Here is a 22,370-nt window from a genome sequence, read left to right as displayed (position 1 = left end):
CACTTAAATAGCAGTGGGCTGGACAGAATCTTTGACGGGATATAAAAATAAACACTTGCTTAATGCCTACTTTTCTCATGGTGTTCTGCAAAGCCTCACGGTGTGTAAGGTGCTTATATGAAGAACAACACTGCTTTTTTCTCATGCTCCAGTTTGTGTCTGTATTGTCCAAACCACAGAGGCAGCAAAGCAGAACAGCTACTTGGCTCTCAACTAGCTTTTGTGGGGGTAGTGGGGAATGGGGGGGTATCAATGCAATAGATTTTTCTACCTGCCCTTGGACAGGAACTCCAGTTATTACAGAAATTACAGGGTTTTTTCTGGGGGTTAGACTGGTTGACATAGCCAGTATAAAGAGGAGGAGGGTACAAATCCTGGGTAACACTTATTGTAAGAACACTTCCTTAGAGAGCAGCCAGTCTAACAAACAAATTGGCTGAGCTTTTGCAAGTCTTCAGGAAAGGCTGTTTGTAGAAGTCCTGCTTCCATGTGTGGTCCAATACTGAACACTAGGCACGTTCAATAGGACGTTGCTTTTAAGAAGTCTGCACTGATGGTAAATAAACTCCTGTGAGAATCTGATGATGTTAATGATAGCATATGGTATGGGAGTGGAAATACGCTCTGCTGAATGACTGCTGTTAACAAGCTCATTCTTCCACGGCTTCAGCCGCTCAATTTGTTTGCTTCCATGTCTCTTGCTGAGGCTCCCTGGCTCCCAGAACCAAGCCACCAGATCACTGTCACCCCCTCTTGACCACCTCTATATGACCTATCTCTTTGCCAGAAACTAGCAAGTGAATGATCATCTGGGCTAGAGAACATGTAGTGATCATGATAATTTTCCAGGGTCTAGGTCTCTATCCGTGCTTATTTGGTTCTCTTCCTTCTCACCATTTACAGAACACTGGTCGTCTCAGACTGCATGCCAGTTGGGAAATGGATGATGTCTGCCTGTATTTTGATAGAACCCATAACCAGAGTCTAGGGATACAGGGGTGTAATAACAGTTGAGTAAGAAAATTCAGTCATAATTTCATGGATACTTTTGTTTTACCAGCTATGAAGTCTTAGGTATGGATGACCAAGGATGCAATCTTCTATCAGTAACCAAGGCAAAAGGATCAACATACACTCAGTAGATACAAAGACATCCCCAAAAGATTCCCCAAAGAGCTTTCAGACCAAGGATACTCACTGATGCTGGAGAAAGCTCCCATAAGCAGGACAGATAGCACAGGACGGTCAACAAAGGACCTCTGCAACCAGTTTTTTGGTTCAACAGTGCCCTGCAGAAGTACACGGAGTAGCTAGCAGCCTTGTGTGAAACCTCTAGTGTAGAAATTACTCCATTCTTCTTTATGTGTGCTTATTTCCCCTGATGCAACAAATTTGTTAAATAAAAGCTATAAATTTTCTGCCAGTTCAGCAACTGAATGTCCAGGGACAAAGGTGCTCAGCCTAGCTTCTCTGCAGAAAAGCCTCCAAAATATGCTGTGAGACACTGCCATGGACCTGTGAAAAGCTGAATAAAACCCAGGCAAGACCAAAGTGCCAACAGAAAGCATCACAATTCATGATCTGTGGACACCAGGTATTGACATTATTAGCATGTGTGTGTCTTCCTCCTCTGGAGCCACACTTGTGAGCCTGGCCCGGAAGTGAGCCTGAGGATCCATGGCTCGGTTTGTCTGGCCTGCCTCCAGCTGGGGACCTGGGCAGACACAGAATGGAGAAGCTGGGGACGTGGGCAGACGGCATGGAGCAGGGTCTTGCTTGGCTCAGTGCTTTTTGCTCCTCGCCAGCAATGCCATGAGCAGTGGCCAAGGTGCCTCCTGCCCCTGGCAGGGCTGTGAGTGGGAAACACAGGACTTTCTTTGAGGCTGTGTCACAGGTGCTCCTGAGACCTTCTGGGGACTGCCAGGGGACCAAGGACTGGTGGAAGTCTAGTGCTGTGACTTGCACAGATGCTACCACCCTGCTCCCCTCCCCCAAGCACCAAGGCAGAGGGGCTGAAATGCACACAAGGTGGTGTGTCCCCATGCTGACCTCCTCTGAGGTCCATCTACGCATAGCTGTGGCAGCCAAAACTCTGGTGGCAAGGCAATCTTGCCAAGGAAGCCCAGGCAGCCAGTCCCTCCTGCCCCACAAACCCCTTCCCCGGACCCATGGACCCTTCTAAGTCCTTCCCTGCTCCTTCCCAACTGTGCACACACAAACGCAAGAATAGGGGAGGCCCTGCTCTGTATGTGTGGCTGGGACAGCCCTGCACTCTCCAGGAAGACCTATCCTCCGTTTCAGACATAAACCAGCATGTGCCAGGGCAGGTGTACAGACAAGGGCAGGCAGCCATGCCTGCAGCAGCTCCTCAGATGTGGCGTGAAGCCAGCAGGAGCTGAGCCCACTTCACCCTGTGCTCAGCTTACAGGCTGTGTTGAAAGGTCATAGAGAATAAAAGCAGACAGGAGCAGCCCCTTGTTCCCTTCATACCTCCCAGCCCCTGCTGCTCCCCACATGCCAGGCCAGGAGCCCTGGACTGCAGGACTGCCCTGGGTGGCATGGCAGGCACTGCACCACAATAACCTCCAGCACCCTCAGAAATCAGAGGGGGACTGAGACACCTCTCTGAGGGGATGAGACAGATGGCGCATCCTCCCCGTTTTGCCTGGCACCACTGACCCATGAGCAGGGTCAGGGCTGGGCAGGCTGCGCAGGGCTGCAAGCCAGTGGTGGTCGTGGCACCTTGGAGAGTGGCTGTGGCTAGTACTCCTTGGCCTCCTGCAGCTGGGAGAGGTACTCCTCCTCGGTGGGGTTGTCAGCACACCGTTGCCCATTGTTGGGGGGCCGGACGGCGTGATACCGGCTCCAGTCGCCCTTGCAGAGGATCCAGGGCAGCATGTCCACCTTGTAGTGCAGCTCCGGGGAGAACTCGGTGCTGATGAGGTTGGGGACACCGGCCCCCTTGCCACGGGTGATGAGGCGGGTGTGCTCATCATAGCAGCAGTGCTGGGCAGCCAGGGTGGTGCTGTCAAGGGAGAGCATGGAGCGCAGGCAGAAGCGTGCCGTCGGCTTGTAGATGTCCAGGCGCTCCTTGGGGCCGCTGGCATCCCGCCATCGGAAGCTCTTGCCCTGCTGCTCATCCCGCAGGTTGACGGCACTGTAGACGGCCTCCAGAGGGTAGGAGCAGGGGCAGCTGGGCAGGTCCGTCAGCACCTTGCTCAGGTACTTGGTGAGGAAGTCGCTCTTGCAGTTCAGCCACTTCTCACAGCTGTCCACCTCTGGGGGGAGGGTACCAAAAGGGTGAGGGCATGCACATTCTGCACCCCACTTTACCCAGCTGCCATTTGCCTGAAGCCATGCCAACACCACCAGTGGAGCCTGCAACCACCAGGCAGGAGCAGCCAGGCTCTTGGGATGAGCTGGAGCCAGGCTCCACTCCCGAGGCAGTGACAGAGGGAAGGGGTTGTGTGCTGGGGCCAGGCTGGCAACATTACCTCATGGTAGAGGGCACGTGGCAGGCTGGCCTCAGTCAGTGAACCATAAAGCAGGACAGTGTTGTACCACAGCTGTGGGAGCAACTGGGTTTCCCAGCATGACCACTGAAGCCTGCACAATGTAGTGGTTTGGGTGGCTTAGGTCTGGACACCAGACACAGGACCCCTTGGCAGAGCCCTGCCCACAAGCCAGCTATGACCCTCCCAAGGTCTGTCACTGAAGCCCCCAGTGCAAGGCAGAGGCAGAGGCTGACCTGAGTTGAACAGCTCTGTGGTGTTGTCGCTTTTGAAAGGTGTCACCTCTGTGGGGAAGACCATTTCTCCTTCTGCTCCTTGAGACAGAAAAAAAAACAAAACAAAGAGCCTGGTTGAACACCAGGAGGAATGGTGTTTTTTTCCTCTGTATATGCACCAGACACCATCCGTCTCCCAGAGCCTCTCCTGCCACTTCTTTGGTAACATGGCCCTGTGTTTGGAAGGAAGGGCCAGCAGCAAGACTGGCCCAACGGACCTGAGGCTGTTATGTAAATCCCAGTGGATAGAGCTGGCTCTCAATATGTCAGGAGAGGATTTCAAGCTCCCAGTGTGAGAGAAGTGCTAGAAGTCACACACCAAGCCTGATGCCAGCTCTACCACCCCTAGGCCCCACACAACTACCTGGGGAGCCATGAAGCCCAATCATAGCTTCTTTGTGGAAACAAATCCCCATGGTCATTAGCCCTGATCACATCAAACATACCTAATTCTTGAAGCATGAGCAATGCCCAGCCTGCAGCAGTGGGGAACCAGCCCACATCAAAGTCAGTCAGACAGTCCCCAAGGACTGATATGGCCAGGGGCTCACCAGGGCAGCGTGTCAGATCGCAGGTCCTCGACTCCGTTGCTGTGCAGGCATAGCCACAGGACCGGGTCCTCTTCTGGTTGCCACGGCCACAGGTGATGCTGCAAGGGGACCATGGGCTCCACTCCTCCTCATCTTCATAGTCTGTGCATGGCAGGGAAGAGGCAGAGAGTGATGGACCTCAGCAAAGCTTTAGCAGGAGGGGAGACAACAGCCACCTGGGACCTCCTGCAGCTCTGCCTCCATCCCTGACAGGACAGTGCTGCCTGGGGCACAGGGAAGTGCCCAGCCACGCAATGCCAAGGGCCAACCCCGTCCTCGCTGCCAACCCCAGGGAAGCATCCCTGAGCAAAAGCTCTCATTCTCACAACTTTGCTTCCATTCATACCAACCCAAACAGGTATTGCTGCCCATCCCGATCCTCACCAAACCTGCACAACACACTGGCCATGATGCTGAAGCATCACCATGTGTTAGCAAAGGTTGGCTGGTTTTGAAGTCATGGCCAGGAAGTTGCAGGAGGGAGCTGCTGAGGTGCCCTGGCCCATCTGCCATCTAGCCCTCTGCAGCTCCTCTCTTGGGGGGCACCCAGGTCTGTGGAAAAGGCTTCTGGCACTGATGTCACTACAGGGACCTGAGTCAATGGCAGCAGCACTTGTCATAAAACATTTGCACTGTATTTCTCATGTGAGCATGCCTTCGCTAGAGCCCATGCTCCAGTGTGATTACATGCACGGGCAATTCCCGCCAGGACACTGGCATGTCTGCTGGCAGCCCCAGCTGAGTGCTGGCCTTGCTCCTTGGCACGCTGGCTTATTTTGTAAGTAAGAGCTGAGCACCAGCGTGCTGTGATTGCTGGTGCAGGGCTGTGGGCCAGGCAGGACAGGGGAGGGCAGTGCTGGTCTGCAGGGCAGCTGCACATGCCAAGAGAACTCACCGTAATTATATTTTTCTTTAAAGATCCAGTTCTTCTGCCCAGGCCATCGCTGGTCCCAGTTACCTCCTACTCCACTAAGCATGGACTCCTCCTCCTCATACTCTGTTGTGTAATCTTCCTCTTCATCATCATCCTCTTCTTCTTCCTCCCTGTCCCCTACATCCAGGTTGTCATCCTCTTCCTCCTCTTCCTCCTCCTCTTCATCTTCCTCCTCCTCGTCCCCCTCAGCAGGGTCAGTGTATTCCCAGAAGAGGGGCCAGAACAGGTCCTTGTGAGACAACCACTCAGAGGATGTCAGAGACCAGTCATTGCTTGTCTCCTTCAGCAAGTCCATCTCCATCTCAGCCTGAGGATCATCCACCACTTCAATGGTCACCTGGCGGGCAGATACAAGGCAAGGCAGTGAGCTGGGGCACAACCCTTGGGCAGGCCTACCAGACCATGTACTGGTTCCCAGCCTGAGAGGCCAGAGACACTCTGGGCTGCAGGACCGTATGAGGAGCGCAAATGGTCTCTCCCCATCCAGAGGGACGGACAGAGCGGGAAGCACAGGGTGGCTGGTGGTCACCCACAGGGGCCAACGCCACCCTCAGAAACTGAGGGGTCACCCACATAGTTTGCTCCTGCTCTGTGGAGAGGGGCTGGGGGGAGCCAGGGAAAAGGCTGTGAGCAAATTCCTCAGTCGAGGATCTTCTCCATGCCAGCTATTTGCAGCTGGTAGTCACCAAAAAAACAGGTGACAGTGGCCACACAGACCCTGCTCATGAGATCCTTTCTCTTAAGGAACCAAATGAGGCTGGAGAGCACCACTTTCAGCACAGTGCTCATGCACGCTCCCTGTAGCCTTCCCAGACCCACTCCCCACCTGGATGTTGGGGTTCTGGGCACTCAGGTCCACACTGGCCAGCCCTGGCAAGTTCTGCAGGTCCAGCATGAACGGCAGGCTCTCCTCCCGGCCAGCACCACTGGGCTGGGGCAGCGCTGGGCTCCTGGCAGGCTGCTGAGCCACCCCTCTGCGCCTGTGCCGCCGCGGGCCAGCCTGCCCACTCCGCCTCAGCCCCCGTGCCTTGCCCGATGGTGGCAGCTCCTCGTCTCCTGCCGAACGGGGGCTGGATGATGCTGAGACCTGGAGAGGGAAGAGGCAGAGAGAGTATCTCTTGAGGGTGGCAGTGCAGGGCAGGGAGCAAACTGCTGCCCTGCAAGGACGGGTCTGCCCCAAACAGTTCCTCCACCCCATCTTACTGCAGCATCAAGATAGCAATTAACATGTTAATCAATCAAGTTAATACCAAGTGCCCTGTGCTGTGCCAGCACTCAGTCCCGCTGCACCTGAACTTACAGGTCTATTCAGACTGGTACTGTCCAACCCCATGACCACCCTCTCTGCCATCCCACTGCCCATCTCGCCTGGCTTTCCAGTTCTCACTCTCCCTTTTTGGCTATTTCTCAGTCCCTGCAAATGGGTTAACAGCAAGGGCTGCTTCTGGTCACAGAGTTACCGCAGCTCAAGTTTAATAATTTTATGTATTTATATAAAAAGTTTACAACAAGGGCTTTATGACAAAGGGGAAAACCTCACCCAAATAAATAGTTCTGTGGCATTGGTATTAGGGCAGATGACTTCAAGCAACACAGGTTTAATTGAGATTTCTGATGGTGTCCAAAGGCTACCACAAAGAGGGAAAGAAACTGCTGGCAGATATAACCCAGCTACCTTTAGCTCTTCGGGAAAGGGAAGATGCCCAGCCAAACAAGTCAACAAAACTCACGAGTGCTGCCAAAGGCTCTAAGTGCTGCTGCCATTCCAGGGGCACATGGCATTTCGCAGCCAGCCCTCCAGTCCCAGGAGGAGCAGCGGCAGCAGACAGGGAGCCCTGCCGGAGAGGCAGCACCAGCCATCCGGGGGGCCAGGGAGGCGGCCAGCAAATGCTGCCAAATGACTGCGCCCGCTCCGAGTTCCCACGTTCCTCGTCCCGCACTCGGTGCGTACTGGCACGAAAGAGCGTGACTCAAGGGGCCAGCAGGCTCCAGTGTGCCCGAGAAACCCGAGATGGGAACAACTGGCAAAGCCCCCCCTGCGGCACGGGCGTCCTTGGGAAGGTCTGCAGGGCCCCGCAGCTCAAGGCTGGGAGCAGAGGTGCCCGAACTCCCAGCATCTCCGCCAGCGGCTGCCTATTTCTGGCTGCCCAGCTGAAACCCCCTTTTGTTCCCAAGCTCTCACCCTTCGCGTCAGCCCAGTCGAGAGCTGTGGGATTAATGAAGAGCATGGAGTGCCCCCTCCCCACGGCGCCGGGCGGGGGGGATGCAGAGAGGCATTTCTACCTGCAATTAGAGCCAGATGGTTTGGGGAAGGACTCCCCTCCCTTTCATCCTGATCACTGGAGCACTTCAAAGGCAGCTGGAGCCTAGCCAGACTCTCATGAGCGCACACAGCCTGTCCCCAGCCCTGTCCCTGTACATCAAAGCCCGCGATCCCTCCATCCCCGGGGGAGGGAAAAGAGCAGCAGGGACGCTGCTGGTCCCTTGGCTGCTGCCCAGAGCAGGCTGAACGCAGGGAAGGGCCGGTGACAGACTTCACCAGATGGGCCCGGAGGAGAGAGGGCTGCAGAGAGGAGAGAACCTGTGCTGCCCAGAGAGAGCGTTTGGGGCTTGCCCCTCTCCCTGGCCTGGAGGGCTCCTGTGGCACTGCTGGTAGCAAACATGAACAGAAACACCCCCCTGCATGCACCTTCCCCTCCAAGAGCCCTCTGTCCCCATCCAAACCACAAAGGTTTTGAGAAGGATGCATGGGAATGATGCCTGGCTCTGTCTCAGCCCATCTCCCAGGGCCTTAGCCCCTTGCTAAGTCTCCTGTCATGCCCCAGGACTCCTTGGCAGGCCGCAAGGAGCCCAGGTGGAACAAAAATAGCAAGAGGGGCTGAGCAGGCAAACCTAGCCATGTCCCAGTGCTGGCTGCATGACACTGCCTGCTGGTGCTGGGTTTGCTGCCAGCTGCACATGCCCAGCACAACCCCTGCACAGGAGACTGGCAACAGCCCTGCAAGGCTGGCATTCCTGCCCAATTTGCCAAGAGCTTGTTGGGCCGGGTAAGCTCACTTCACAGGCAACCCAAATTTAATACACATGGAAAGGGAGGTCTCCTCTTAGCAACAAGATCTGAGCTCACCCAAGGACACCCAAGAGCAAGCAAGCCAGGAACAGACTCAAAGTCTCCAAATTTACACTCAATGCCTAATTCAGATTTTACACCCAAACAAGCTCAAGAAATTCAGAGTACTGTTCCCACAGGGAAAATGTAAAACTGCTCCAGGGGAACTGGCTGCAAGAGTGTTGCAGGGCAAACAGAATCCCCTCAGCTCCCAGATACTCTGGAGGCATAAGGACGACAGGGGTGGCTGCCCTGGATGGCCCAGAGCCCCTCAGCAATGGTCACTACAATGTACCACCCAACGCTTCCCTCCTGTTAACGTCTGCATCTGAAGCTTTGCTGGGCTCAAATTTGTCCCTGCATCAGATGTCCCTCCTGAGTAAGGCTCAGTGCCCTGCCCCAGACAATCAATCCGTGGATTTAACAAGCTCTTAGGAGGCCCAGTGCTCCCTCCAGGTCAGAGCATCTATGGTATCAGATGTGTCTTCTCCAAGTCATCAAGGGTCCCCTGACAGCCATACAAGCAGCTGCCCTTGAGGTTTGCACTCCTGCTGTGTGACATCCACCCTCTCCTCTGCACTGGCCAAGGAGCAGCTGGATAAAGCCATCAAGGCTGGAGCTAAGCCACTGCAGTGGGCTAAGGGAAGACTTTGCTTGTCCAGAGGGAACACTCTATTCCACTGCTCTCTATAGAGCACAGGAGAAAGGCTGCAAACCATTGCAGAGCTGGTCATCAGCAGCTCCCTTCTCCTTCCACCATCATGGAAGAACACTTGCTACCACCCCACAGAAGCAGAGTGCAGTGCTGGGAAGCCATTAATGTCTGGCAGCCGAGCTCCAGCCTTCTCCTGCGACCAGCCAGCACCAAGCAAAGGAAAATGCTGAACAAGGAATTGCCACAGCTGCTCCTGCATACACTTGGCATATCCTACCTGTCTGGGAATAAGGATTCCCAGGGCAGGAACCTGAGAGAAACTCTGGGGCAGCACTCGGGAAAGAGCATGCACTTTCCATTTGTGAAGATCGTATTTTGACTGAAGGCTGTAAACCAGCTCACTCCTGCCTACCTACCTGTCCAGGAGCCCTTCCCACCTAGTCCAGGCTCTCCCACATGTAGGACTGATCACCTAAACACCCTGAGGCACAACCTTAGAGGAGATGTTTGGAAGGGGAAGTAACCAGTTAGCAATTCACCCTGGTGTCATGCCTACTTTGTACATAACACAGGCAACAAGGTGTGTGGAAAAGGTGTGGGAAAAGGCCACACATCATTGCTCTAGAGACTAAAGGCTGACATTTTTCCCTTTCTAGTCCATACATCTCTATTAGAATTGCTTCAAAATCTGGAGATGATGAAGAGAGCAGCCACAAAAACATTTCACGGGATGGAAAGACTTTTTGAGTGAAAAACTTGTACAATTCAATTTGTTTGTCATGCTGAAGAAAGAAAGCAATGACTTGGTTTTCCAGTTCTTTAAGGCAGTAATCCATCAGGCACCAGAGACTCTCTAATCCAGAACAGAAACACATAATAGGAAACAATGTGCCCAAGTCAAAGCCAGACAAATTTAACTGAGGAATAAGGATCGGGCTTTTAATGCCATAGGTAATTAACCACAGGAACAATTAACAAGAAAAATGACAACTTCTCTCGTGGAGACTGTCAAACCCACGTCACTGGGCTCAACATGAGTACTGCAACTGCACTAGGGAAGAAATTCAAGGCTCTAGTAATTTCTTTTGCTCTTAAAATTTGTGATTTTGCTAGAAATGTCTCTAAGGCTTTGAAAGCCTTAGAAATGTCTCTAAGGTTAAGAAAGCAAATGGCCAACGTTCATATGCTGCAGCTCTTAAGTAAAAATTACTAGAGACATGACATTTCAGATCCTACAGCAGTTTAAAACCTGAAAACATCAACGGACTAGTTCCTGTGCTGTACTGCACTTCGGCAACCAGGAACACCACTACACTGCCACTTAACCACAGGTACTTGTCCCTCCAGCACGTTCCTCAGCATCTCTGTAGGCATCTCAAGTTGCCAGAGCACCCAACAGCAGTGCTCTTTGTAACTACATACACTGCTGAGCAGAGCTGCCCCTCATCATGGGGTTAAGCCAACCCAAGTACCTTTGAGAGAACTCCTCTGGCAGCAAAGCACTGCTGGAGCTTGTGCATCAGCAGCCAGTGGAGCAAGCAAGTCACCAGCATAGCACAAGCTCAGAGGATGCAGCTTCTACCCACACCTATCCCAAGCCAATTATAGAGCACATAAACTCATTCAACTTGAACCAAAGAAACCTGTGCACACAGCAGTCAGATCAGAGGCAACATTCAGGCTGTGCTTTGGGCTTGTTAACACTGCAGTGAGGAAAATGACGTATTTGCTAAAGGCCGGTATCACACTGAGCTATAATTATAAGGAATGGGCGCTTTTGTTGCTTAATCATTACTGCTTGTGTTAGGTTTCCTTTGAACAGTTTTACCATGCTGTATTGAAACAAGAAACCACCAGAAGAACTATTGATCTTTTCCTGAATAGACCTTCCTTCTCTTTCCCCCAAGCTCTCTCCAACATTATTTTAAAATCTGTCCTGCAGTCTGTTGCAAACTTGCCCACTTATGAATTAGTCAAGTACAAAATTTTTTCTTTTTTTTTTTTTTACCATAAAACTTTTCTTTTTATATTTACCTAAATGAGCTGCAAGGATCTGGAGGAAGTATTAAAAAAATACATCTTTGGATTGAAACTGGGCGGGAACAACTCCAGAGCAGGATTTTACTACAAAGCCATACTATAAAGCTATGGAAGTAGAGAAGGCTGGTTGGTTGCACTAGAAGGAAGCCCAGCATGTCTGGGGTTAGCTCTGGGGCTGCAGTTTGCAGAAAGGCTCATGACAATTTTTGCTGGTGGGACTAGGAGAAAGGAAGGTTCTTCTACTGCTAACAGGTAACACTGTTGTCTCTTTAAAATAAAGTAAGGTTGAACAGCAGGGTAATCACCAGGAACAAATGCAGTGTGCCATGATGCCTCCCTCCCATAGTGCATGCTTTCTCCTCTATGAGGCACTGCTCAAATAAAGGGCTTTTTTAGCCCAGCCAGCTGAAACCACTGCAGCCTCCTGAGGGCTGTAGTTTGATCCTCCTGGCTCATAACCCATCCACCAGCACATAACCTGTCTACTGGCAGTCTTTCAGCCAGATGGAAAATCCATGGGATGCACATTAGGCAAGTGACCTCTGCCAGCCATCAGCTCATCACCCACTTAAGGGATTTCCCAGAGCCGTGACAGAGCACAGCAGCTTCTAGCGGTGTCAAGAGCTGGGTGGGTACCTACGAGATAACAGGGAATGCAAAGATGCTGCTCAGTTCCTGTTACTGTCTTTAAGACCTTTTGAGCCACAACCCCAGTCATCAGACACAACACATTTAGACTTATAGGCAGGTGGCTTAGCAGGAGCTATCACTCAGGATTTTGACATGTGAGCTCCGGAAGATCTGCCAGAGGTAATTTAAACAAGTTAACACCTCCAGTTGCCTCCCTCTTCTTGTGCCCTGGGTTACACTCCTGCCCGCAAAGGGGCTGTGGCACAGGTGAAGAGCAGAGCCATGACTTCCCAATTGCTGTACTATCCGGTCCACCTCAGGATCAACTTACGTGGGTGCTGGGAGGGGGGGTTATTGGTTTGTTTGTTTGTTTTTGTTGGCTTGTTCTTTTCTTTTAGTAAACACTCCCTTTAGGTTTTAGGAGAGTTCTACAAGTGCTTACAGAACAGACAAGGCACTTGGTTATTACGTGGGCAGATCCTGTTTACGACACACCAGCAGGAGCCAGCAGCAAACTGTAGGCTGTGCAGATAATTATTACGCCCTCATGATTATAATTTTCATGCAGTTATCAAAATACTTTAGATCATACGGTATCACTTTCTCTTCTAGCTAGCTTCATCCCAACTGTCTTGGGTAGGGAGCTGCAGGAGGCAGCATCAAAGGCCTCCTCATGTTTCACATTTATTTTCATGTCTCACAGTTGCAACAACTGTAATCTCAAAACTCTTTCCAAGGTCGGTGACTCAGTTGCCCCTGAGGCAGAGCCAGCCCTGGAGCAGAAGACACCACAGCACAGAGAAGCAGCAGCACGCAGCACCATGAGGAGCAAGGACACAGCATAGCTGACTTTGTGCAAGACCAGAAATGAGGAGGTTGCCCAGGCTACTGAGAATGCTCCTCACCATGCATCCCATTGGCACAGCCCAGGCCCTCTCATCCCAGTCGGCTCTCTTGTGGGTGTGCTCATGAGTAACTTGCCCATGGCATCCTCCCAACCCAGATCACTTGTGACATAAGGAGGAAAAGTAGCAGCCTTGTGGCCTTTCACCTCACCATGCCACACTGTTGCCCTCCTCATGCAGATCATTTCACTGGCAGATGCTTCTCTACCATAAATATCTTTTCTCTCTTTAACACTGAGACAAAATTCTTTGTCTGCAAAACTCCCATTCTGCAGACAAAGAAAATGACCTGCTCCTCAGGTAGCCTCCAGCAAGGCAGGATACATGCGGGTCTCCCATGTCATACTTGGAGAAGACTCTCCAGAAGGTTCACCACAGCTCAGGTTTTCCTCCCCACCTGCCCTGGAGGAGGGACTGGTCTGCTTTCTAGACAGATGAACCACACAGGCCTTGTAGTGGAGAAGCTGGAGCATACAGTTGGCTCTGCTGATACGTCCCAGCACAGCAGATGGGGCTGTCCTCGCACCAGAGACTCTGTCCAAGTGCACAGGTCCCAAGGGACAATTCTTGATGGGTGGTGCCTGCTGCAATGACACCAGCTGGTGGCAAGGCACCCATTACTTGAAGACCTTGAGACTTCTGCTGCAGTCTTGGTATGGGAGAAAGGAGACTGCATGGAGAGGTCCCCCAGAGAGATGAACAGACACACATCCACACCCTCTGGTGCTCTCTGGCAAATGCTCTTGCTGGGGCACATGGTTTCTGTTAACATAGTTGAGCAGTAATACACATAAGCTCCTAATGCATCAGAGGGAGTCGCTGCTAACTTGTTCCAGCTCTAAAGCCCATGTGCTTCAGTAACCATTAACTTGTTCCAGCTAATGATCTGCATTTGCTAGTCTGCACACCGTAACTCTCCCGCTGCTCCAGCTGCGGCTTTCTTGCCTGCCACAGCCCAGGCAAAACTGCAAAAGGAAGAAAACCCCAAATACTGCAAAGCAGGTGTAGAAACTGACAGGACCAGATCAACACCAGCCTCCCCCTGCCTGCTAGAAGAGGTGGTGGAGGGGATCACAGGGCAGGAGGGAGTGCAGGGGGCACCTGCTCCCCTTGTCCCACGCAGGGCGCACAGGCTGCCCCTCTGTGCAAGCAGCAGCACAAGGAATGCAGCCAACCAAACAAATGCAAATCCATCAGGGATCCCTTCAACAAATGGGCACCTGAGCCAGACTCGGAGTATCTCCATGCCCTGCACAGGAAGGGATCCAGGCAGGGATGCTGCATCTTGTCTTCCCGAAGAGGCAAAGCTGGGATGACGCTCAGCCAGCAGCCCCTGCCCCAGGTGCTTGGCTGCAGCTCCCCAGCCTGGGGTCAAGCTCAACTCCTCTCCCCAGCCAGCTTTGACTTTCAAGGAGCCAGCAGCCTTAGCATGTAATAAAACCACACTGTCTCCAGAGGGGAAGGTGTTGGGAACTGCTAACATGAAGACATCTGTACAACACCTTGTCTCGATGGAGGTGCTGCATGGTACGGCACAATGCAGCTGGCATTCCCTGTGATTTTGGCTGTTGTGGGAATGGCTGCAGGTGAAGGGAAGGGCAGGGAAGGGAGGGCAGCAGGAGGGAGTGCTAAAGTGGTAAGGAAGAGAGGACACCCCAGGGAGGGAAAGAGATCGATTTTCCACGTGGGGCACCTCCGAGAGCACCTCCAGGCTATCCAGCAAATAGTGCCTCCTCAGCCAGCAGGGCCCTGGGGCTCAGCTGCTGGGAAAGAGCTGGGGACGCCTTGCTCACCCTAGGCTAGGGCTGCCAAGGCTGGGATGGAAGGCGGCTCACCTGAAGGGCACGGTACCCATGCCATGTGCCAGTCTCCAGTTGAGCCCTGCATGATAGTGGCAGTGACATGTTCCCACACCTGCCCTGCAGCCCAAATCCTGAGTGCTAGATAAGACCCTGACAGAGCAGGCCAACCATCAGCTCCTAATCCAAGATAAACCCACGCCTCACCACCTCTTCCCTGAGTGCATGGGTGTTTCCTGGCCTTCTGCAGCCAGGTCTCTACCTTGTGCCCATCTTGTGGTGCCAAGGGACAGCAGAAGGCAGCAATTTACCGCATTTTGTTCCCTTTGAAGTTGTATCCTTGCCCTGGAGACTAAACAACCTGAACCTCAAGAGGCATTGGTGCCCTTCATGCCAAGGGCCGCCCAGGACTCAGAGCCAGGTAGGTCACCATTTTTTTGCTGTCTTCATCTCTTAAGTACTGAGATGAAAGCACATCTCAAACAGCTTCTCAGACAAGCCCCCAGAGTCCCTACACAGAAGGAACATGGAGCAACGGAATTGCTTGGAAGCAACACCATGCAGGCTGACATTTACAGCTGACCACATAAAAGCACCAGGCTGCTCAATGAAGGTTCCTTACAAAAACATTCTACCAAAACAAACAAACAAAAAAATAGTCTTTACACTGCACTTTTGCAAGCTTCTGTCTGAAACAAAAACGATTTAACACTGAAATATGCTGCAATCTCTTCCTTGCTCCAGTATATTATACAAAACCTGAGCCTCTGGCTGGTAACATTTGTTTTGAAGGAGCTGGACAGCACGGGTACACCTTGTGGGCCTGCCTGCAGCTCAGACTGTCCCCAAGCTTCCCTATGGGAAGTATCAGGCTTCGTGTTTTGAGGATTATTCTGAGAAGAAGAGTACTTACTGCTACAGTGGACCAGTGTGCACTCCCTGTGCATAAGACACTGACAAGAGGAAAGTGGGAATTAATCTCTAGCACACTCCCTCTATCACCCCACTGGTCTGAGAAAGATCATGGCTGGAGGCAGGATGAGTCCCCCAGCTTGCCTGTCTTTTGAGGAAAGGGTCTGCACTGAGTCAGACAATTTTGGGAACCCAGAGAGAGTGCAGGGCCATACCCTGTTGGGCGATTTATGCCTAATCTCTTCCCCTTACATGTGCCTTTTACAGGAACCCCTTTGATTATAACAATGGGGACGCAGCAGACTTATTTGTGCAGTGAAAATGGAAGAAGCCCCCTTGTTGGGCAGCTTCCCTACACCCGGCTCTCCTTTGTTTCTGCTGCTGTCTCAGCCCCAGGGCGGGAGGGTTTTCAACTGTGTTGACTAAGATAATTTGGCACTTCTCAAAAGGAAATTTGCTACAAAGGGCGAAGTACCTCCCTGCGCACAAAGAGCCCCTTTCAGAGCGGAAGGATGCTTCAGTGAACGTTTTGTACCCACAAATCCGACCTCCGCCAAGGACAAAGCCAGGGACAAGAACGCTTAATTGCTGAAGAAATGAAAAGGTAAAAAGCACATCCTCAGGCAAAATGACTCTGCTACTGACACAGCCCGCAGTGGCGGCAGGGATGTGGCTGCGCAGGCAGCCAGCACCGATCCAGCTGCCCACTCGTACCCCAGCGGGGCTCTCCCGAGGAGACGGGAGCCCGGCAAGGTGCTCCCCGCAGGGCGGACACGGGTGACAACACAAGCTGGGGATCCACAGCAGCGTGAGAGGGTGAGACCGCTCTAGGCCAACTGAGATCCTCTCCTTGGCCAGAGCCCTAGAGGAGTCAAGAGGGAGCAAGAGCTGGGGGAGAGGCACAGGGCAGGCTCCCGCAGACCTCTGTGCCTGTCCAGCCCATCACCCCAGTGGTCTCCCCAAACCAATGTGTCTAGGCTGTGTCAAGGCTCCCAAATGACAAGGCTACCCCGACTTAACAGTCTCCTGACAAACTCCACTCAAGCCCAGCTGATATTTCTTTCACTCTTCTTATGTAGTACAGCCACACCATGTCACCTTGGAGCTCTTTCGCTCTCTGTCTGCTCTCTCCAGCCAGGCATCACATCACTGCTATACATTTAATTTTTAAGCACTCTCACGCCCCTATGCACAGGGCAGATTGATTTCAATCAAGACTGCTAGCAATGATTTTCAATCAGGTGTAGACCTTCAGTTTTACATGTAGTTTCCCACTGCTATTCTCACTGCCTGGTTTAACCAGTAAATAATGTGTTGTGCTGTTGTTTCCTTATTTCTCAGGGGCCAGGAGCCAGTCATATCAGGTGCTGCACAAACCCATTGATTTGTAGCCAACTCAGCCTTTATGCTACGATTGATATTTCTTTTGTTGCCTTCCATTATCTCTTATCGCAGATGCCAGATTTGCTTTGCTCACAGCCTCAGACCAGGGGAAATCCAACAGCAAGTTCCAGCCTGGATTTGAACCCTGTCCCAGCTCTGCAGTAACACCCCGGGTGCTTTGGGAAGTTTGCTGACATTACTCTTGGGCTCCTCTCTCAGAGTGGTTCCCTCCTGCAAAAGAGCACCCACCAAGCCCACCAGAGCTGGACCCTCCATAAAACACTGTTGGCTTGTTCTGCCTCACCCTGTCAGTGCCAGGATGCTCCAACACCCCCATCACCATTCCTGCTGGCACTGTTATTCCTGTGCACAACTACTGAAGCTCTTGTGTGGGTTCACACAGATCTAATCACTCCTAACGTTTACATTTGCAGCATGTTAGGACTGTGGCTGTTTTCTGTTTACCAGGAGAACACTGGAATTCATTGGCATCAGCTGGAAAGAATCCAAACATCTATTAACTATGTTCAGAGCTAATATTTTGAAATCCAGTGAGTTTATCAAAACATATTTTTCATTTAAACCTCCTGACTTCATAAATAAATAAACTATTAAGTGATGTGATGAGCTGTATCTTGTCTCCACAAGGGACACAAGCTTTTCCAACTATTATGTTACCCAAATCTGAAGAGTCACTTAGTGGTCAGTGCTCCATCCTGCCACATTTCTGCCCACATCAAAGTATGATGTATTCAACCTGCAAAAGCCCTTCTAAAACCCCTGCTGTACACCTGTCTGCTATTTCTGAACCCACCTGCCTTCTCAAACGTCACCAACAAACCTCCAAATGAGCAGGTACCTCTCTTGTTAGATTTAAGTCACAGTTTGGAAAGAAAACTGCCTTTCAACTTTCTCATTCTGTCTTTTCAACTTCTAATCAAATAGACTGAAGAAATAGCAAAATATTCTCACTACATCTGTTGCTTATGCTGAGCACAGTATAATTCAGGCAAAGCTTTGCTGACCAGTGTCATTGCTGAGATAATGTAAATGCAAGTACTTGCTCCTTTGGTAATGCTGGAAATAATGGATCCTGACTGGGGTACAGAACTTTGGACACACTGATAAGGCTAGCACCTAAAAATAAATCATGTGTTCTCTCCATCCTTCCTACAATAAGAAGACTTTCTATCCCAAAAAACTTACTGGAAAACTTATTTGTTTTAATTTTTCTAAATTTTTTTAGTATAGGAGTGCAACTCTAAGGCTCAGCACAGATTACAAAAATTCCCATTCAATTCTAAACCAAGGAAAAACATTTGCTTTAAACAAAGTTGTTAAATTAAAATAAATCCAAGTTATGTAATTGTTTAATGGTTTCGATTGTCTATCTGCTCTGCTCTGTCATTTCTATTTTTCTCCTCACAGCCCCCTTCATTCTACCCACATCTGTAGGGCATTACCCATAGTGTAACCAATACTCCAGCTGTGGCTGCCCTGCTGCCATAGAGACAGGACGTATCAGTGCTGCAACAGGAACCATCTGTGTGTATGACCCAAAATCACTCTGGATTTTTTTTTAACCACCATGCTGCTGCGCTTGTGCTCTCTGCTTTAGTTCAAACAGCTGGGCATGACTACTCTAAATTGTCCCCTGCATGCACCAGAAACAGAGGATTTCATCCCAAAACGCAGCTAGAAGACATATGCGAATACCTACTGCTTCCTCCCTGCCATGAGAAGTGTGCCACCAGTACTCTGAGGGATGCAGGGTGCGCACAGGAGCACCGCCAGACTCCCAGAGGAATCCATTCTTCAACTTCCTCCTTGCTCCTAACCTCCACCCTCAAACCTTTGCCTATAACCTTGTTGTATGTTTGTATTTCTGCAAGAAGCAAAGGTCCCGGGGACAGAGGCCGCGCTGTGTAAGTGCCGAATGTGATCTTTGGCTGGCCGCACAACGCTCCCCATTCACAGCCATTCACAAACCGCGACTGACAGCAGCTCACATGCTCTCCCATGTATTTTAGATGTCAGATAAAAAGGAGCCTGAGACTGTGCCGCAGGATCCCGTGGTGGGGACGTGCACAACTTCCTAACAGACAGCTTGTCCCCACCCTTGCTCCCTGCCACAGGGGTGCAATACCTTCCTGGATTTCAAGTGTAAATCCCTACTCCTTCTGCAGCCAGAGCCTGAGGGCACTCTGCCTGGCATTCGTCTGGCAATTGAAGCAGCATCTACATCTATGGTTGAAGTTTCACTAGCAAAGATCAGCACCAACATGGTATTACCAGCACTACAGCACATCATCCCCAGCAGTTCTTGCATCTGCTCAGTCCACACGCCACTCAAAACCATCACCAGGCTTGACTAGTGGTACTTGGCTGGGTGCCAAGTACTCGGCCCTCTCTTGCCCCTTAGCCAAGCATTTCATGTGGCAGACTCCCTTCTCACACTTGTGCCCTGAGCTTCATGCTGGCATGGAGTTTAGTGCATCCGACAGGAGCTGCCAGCATGACTCCTCCACAGATCAGACCCTGTTTTGGCATTAACTAGCAATAAAGTATATTCCCATCGCTTCGCACCTCCTCTGCCAGTCTGACTGACACTGAAGATCAAACCTGCTGCTTTCCATACTCCTGTGTATCGCCGGCGAGGACTGAGCTGCTCTGACCCTGTCATGCTCAAATTCCTCCTATCGCCACCTTTCCCAATCATTCCTTTCCACCTAGTTTTAGCAGTAGCATTATCTGAGAGAGTACTTTTTGAACACAGCTCTGCTGGCTGAATGACTTTTCCTCCAGAGAACAATTTCAAGATGGAAACAGCTTGTTTTGACCATCCGAGAGTCTTTCTTACCACCCGCTCTCCCGGTAGTTTCTTTCCCATTCCATTCCTGTCATCCCCATCAGGTCCCACCAGTTGGCTCCCAGTCTGACTAGACCCTCATTGCCTGCTGAAGTCTCCCCTTCCACAAACCGCGTTCGGCAGCGAGCGCGGGACAAGATCCGGCACTCAGGCAGCCCCGGAACATCCCCCTCCCGGCCGCGGGGCTCTCAAGGCCGCCTGCCCCGGGGGGAACTGCAGGGGCGCAGGTCGCCGGCATGAGAAGGGAGCGTGGCCGCTCCGGAACCTGCCCCAGGGGCGTTTCGGCGGGGAGGGGAGGAGAGATGGTGGCTGAAATCCATCGTGTCTTAGGTTTCTGGTAGAGGAGAGCTGGCATTCCTGGCAAGGCACCAACTGCTACTTTGACTGCAGCCGGACCCCTCTCTCCCACCTGGGATGCTGGGCGCCGGGGGCAACGGATCTTCCCGGGCAGCGGGTCACGGCACTCGGCCCCGAGCTCAGCAAGCCTAAAGCATCCCCTGTCCTTCAGCCTCTGTGCAGTGTGAAGACCTGAGGCTGTCCAAGAATCCCGCAGGCCGGGAAAGGGCTCTGCCCCTCAGCGGGTGAGGAAACAGCCCATAAGAGGGGGCCCCCAAACCCTGCTTCTCCCCGCTGCTGCTTCTCTCCCCGGAGCTCTGGGCGGCCGGGCCGCGGGACACGTGTTGGATGCTGCTCCCGTCCGAGACGCACAACCACGTCCGAGAGAGCCCCAGTGACCACCCAGGTGACCGGCTGTCCCCCTCAGCTTTCCCGGGCACGGGAGGGGGTGCAGAGGCTGAGGAAGAGCTCGTCCTAGCACCCTCCCGGCTCTCTGTATTTCCCCAAAGATCGCCCTACCTCCTCCAGCCTGGAGCTCCTCTCCTTCGGGCTATTGCTGCGCTGTTTCCCCCTCACGGGTAGTCCTCTCACCGCGGCCAGGAAAGTTGTCAGGAAGACGAATCCGAGGATGAGCACGACTTTCCCTCTAATCAGAGGCATCTCTCCCTCTCTCCCCACCTCGCACGTTCAGGGCAGGAGGTCCGGCAGCACGCCCGCCCTTAATGCTCCAAATCCTGTCCGCCGAGAGGAGGGGGGGGGGGGAAGAAATATATATATATAAAAACCACCGGAGCCGGGAAGTGCGGTGCCCCGCGGGCGCGGGCAGGGGCCGGGGTAAGGGCAGGGGTAGGGTCCGCCGGCTCGGGCCACTCCGCTCCCTCTGATCGCTCTTGCAGTTTGCCGAGCACCTTCCGCTGTCGCGGCTCCCCCGGGCTCGCCTGCCGGTACCACTGATGCTGAAGGATAACTCTGAAAAGCTTCACAAATGTGCGCGGGGAGGGAGGGAGGGAGGGAGAGAGCTTCGCCTCCCCACCCCACTTCCTAATCCTTTCGGCAATCCGAGTTCTTTTCCTCCTCTTCTCCTCCCCTCGCCGAGTCACTCCCCGGTGCTGCCGCGGCTCTGCCAGCAACGCCGGGCACCGGAGGGCGGACGGGAGGCCGCTCGGCGGGGAGACGCTCCTACTCGCATGAAACGCGCTCCAGCCCCTCCCGGGCGACCGCCGCGGCTGCCGGCCCCGGGCAGGGCTCCGCCGCGCCCCTGCCCCGCTCGGAGGCTGCCGGCACTGCCAGACCTCCCCCCTCTCCCTCCGGGCGCTGCCCCCTCCGGGGCGCCACCGCCCGCTCCGCTCCTCCCCTGCCGGCAGCTGCATGGCCGGGGCGGCCACCGCCCCCTCCACCCGGCGGTGCCCGCAGGGCGCTGCCCCTCCGGCGAGGCCGGCCCGGGGCTCTTTGTTCCGCGCCTCGGCGGCGCCGGCCTCGCACAAGCTCCGCGGCACCGGGTGCTTCCCGCCGGGGCAGCCCCGCCGCTGCAGCGCCCTCCCGGCGGGGCGGGGCGGCCGCGGGCCCCGGCGGCTCCGGCCCGGCCGCACGAGGCGGGAGGATGGAGGTGCCCTGGACGGAGGGGCGGGAGCAGGGACGCGGTCGGGCAGGGGGTTCCGAGCCTCCCGCCGCGCCCCCGGCGAAAAGAGCTTGCAAAAGCCGCCCTTTTCCCCCTTCCTCCGAGCGCCAGGGCTGGGGCCGCTCTGCGGGTGGGAGGGACGGGCTCCCCCGTCCCGGGGCCGGCCCGCGACAGGCAGAAACGGGGCTCTGTGCTCCCCGGTGAAAGCCCTGGCTGTTCCCGAATTGCGGGAGAGTTTCTACCACTCAAAAAAAGTCTTTATTCCGTGATCCGCTCTCTTCTGCGCCGGCAGCATCTTATCCAGTCCTTAAGGCCTCTTGGAAACGTGGAGTGGCTGTTTACTTGGGGTCTAGAGAATATCTTTTCCAGGATCTCCACAGGCGTTCATGAGCCTGGGAACAAAATTAGGGAAAGGATTATGAAAAAAATTATTAGGGAAGGACACTGAAAGGAGGTTTTGCAGCCCGCTAATGAAAAGTGCCAGTGCTGGCACGGTCCAAAAAAGGGAGACCTGGAAGGGAAAACCCAACATTTCTATAGCAGCCTTAGCACAAAGCTGCAAATCACCTGGGCCCATTTGTGTACCCAGCTAAAATCAGGACCTGCACCTCCTTTTCAAATGCCAACATGTGGTTTATGCAGACCTAGGGCATGGAAAGAAATGTTTAAAACAAGACACAGACGGCAAGACAGATGTGAGGTCAAGAATCCCCTGCGAAATGGATCAAGAAGCCTTTTCAAACATCTCATTAGCAGCATGACAGCTGAGAGCAGCCTGACACTCTAACAGCACCCAAGGGTAG

At 53.0% G+C, this 22,370-nt stretch overlaps 1 protein-coding gene across 1 annotated transcript; it reads right to left on the bottom strand.

The window, feature by feature from the left end:
• Positions 1-1,618: 1,618 nt before the first annotated feature.
• Positions 1,619-20,631, bottom strand: ISM2 (isthmin 2). Its single transcript, XM_032112852.1, has 6 exons — positions 20,469-20,631; positions 6,138-6,398; positions 5,273-5,648; positions 4,339-4,479; positions 3,749-3,826; positions 1,619-3,278 (listed from the first exon to the last, which is right to left on the bottom strand). The coding sequence occupies exons 1-6, from the start codon at positions 20,607-20,609 to the stop codon at positions 2,761-2,763; spliced, it is 1,515 nt and encodes a 504-aa protein (XP_031968743.1). The 5' UTR covers positions 20,610-20,631; the 3' UTR covers positions 1,619-2,760.
• Positions 20,632-22,370: the final 1,739 nt, after the last annotated feature.

This window comes from Corvus moneduloides, chromosome 6 (genome assembly GCF_009650955.1).
Source record: "Corvus moneduloides isolate bCorMon1 chromosome 6, bCorMon1.pri, whole genome shotgun sequence".
NCBI lineage: Eukaryota > Metazoa > Chordata > Aves > Passeriformes > Corvidae > Corvus > Corvus moneduloides.
This window is presented reverse-complemented; position numbering and strand designations above follow the sequence as displayed.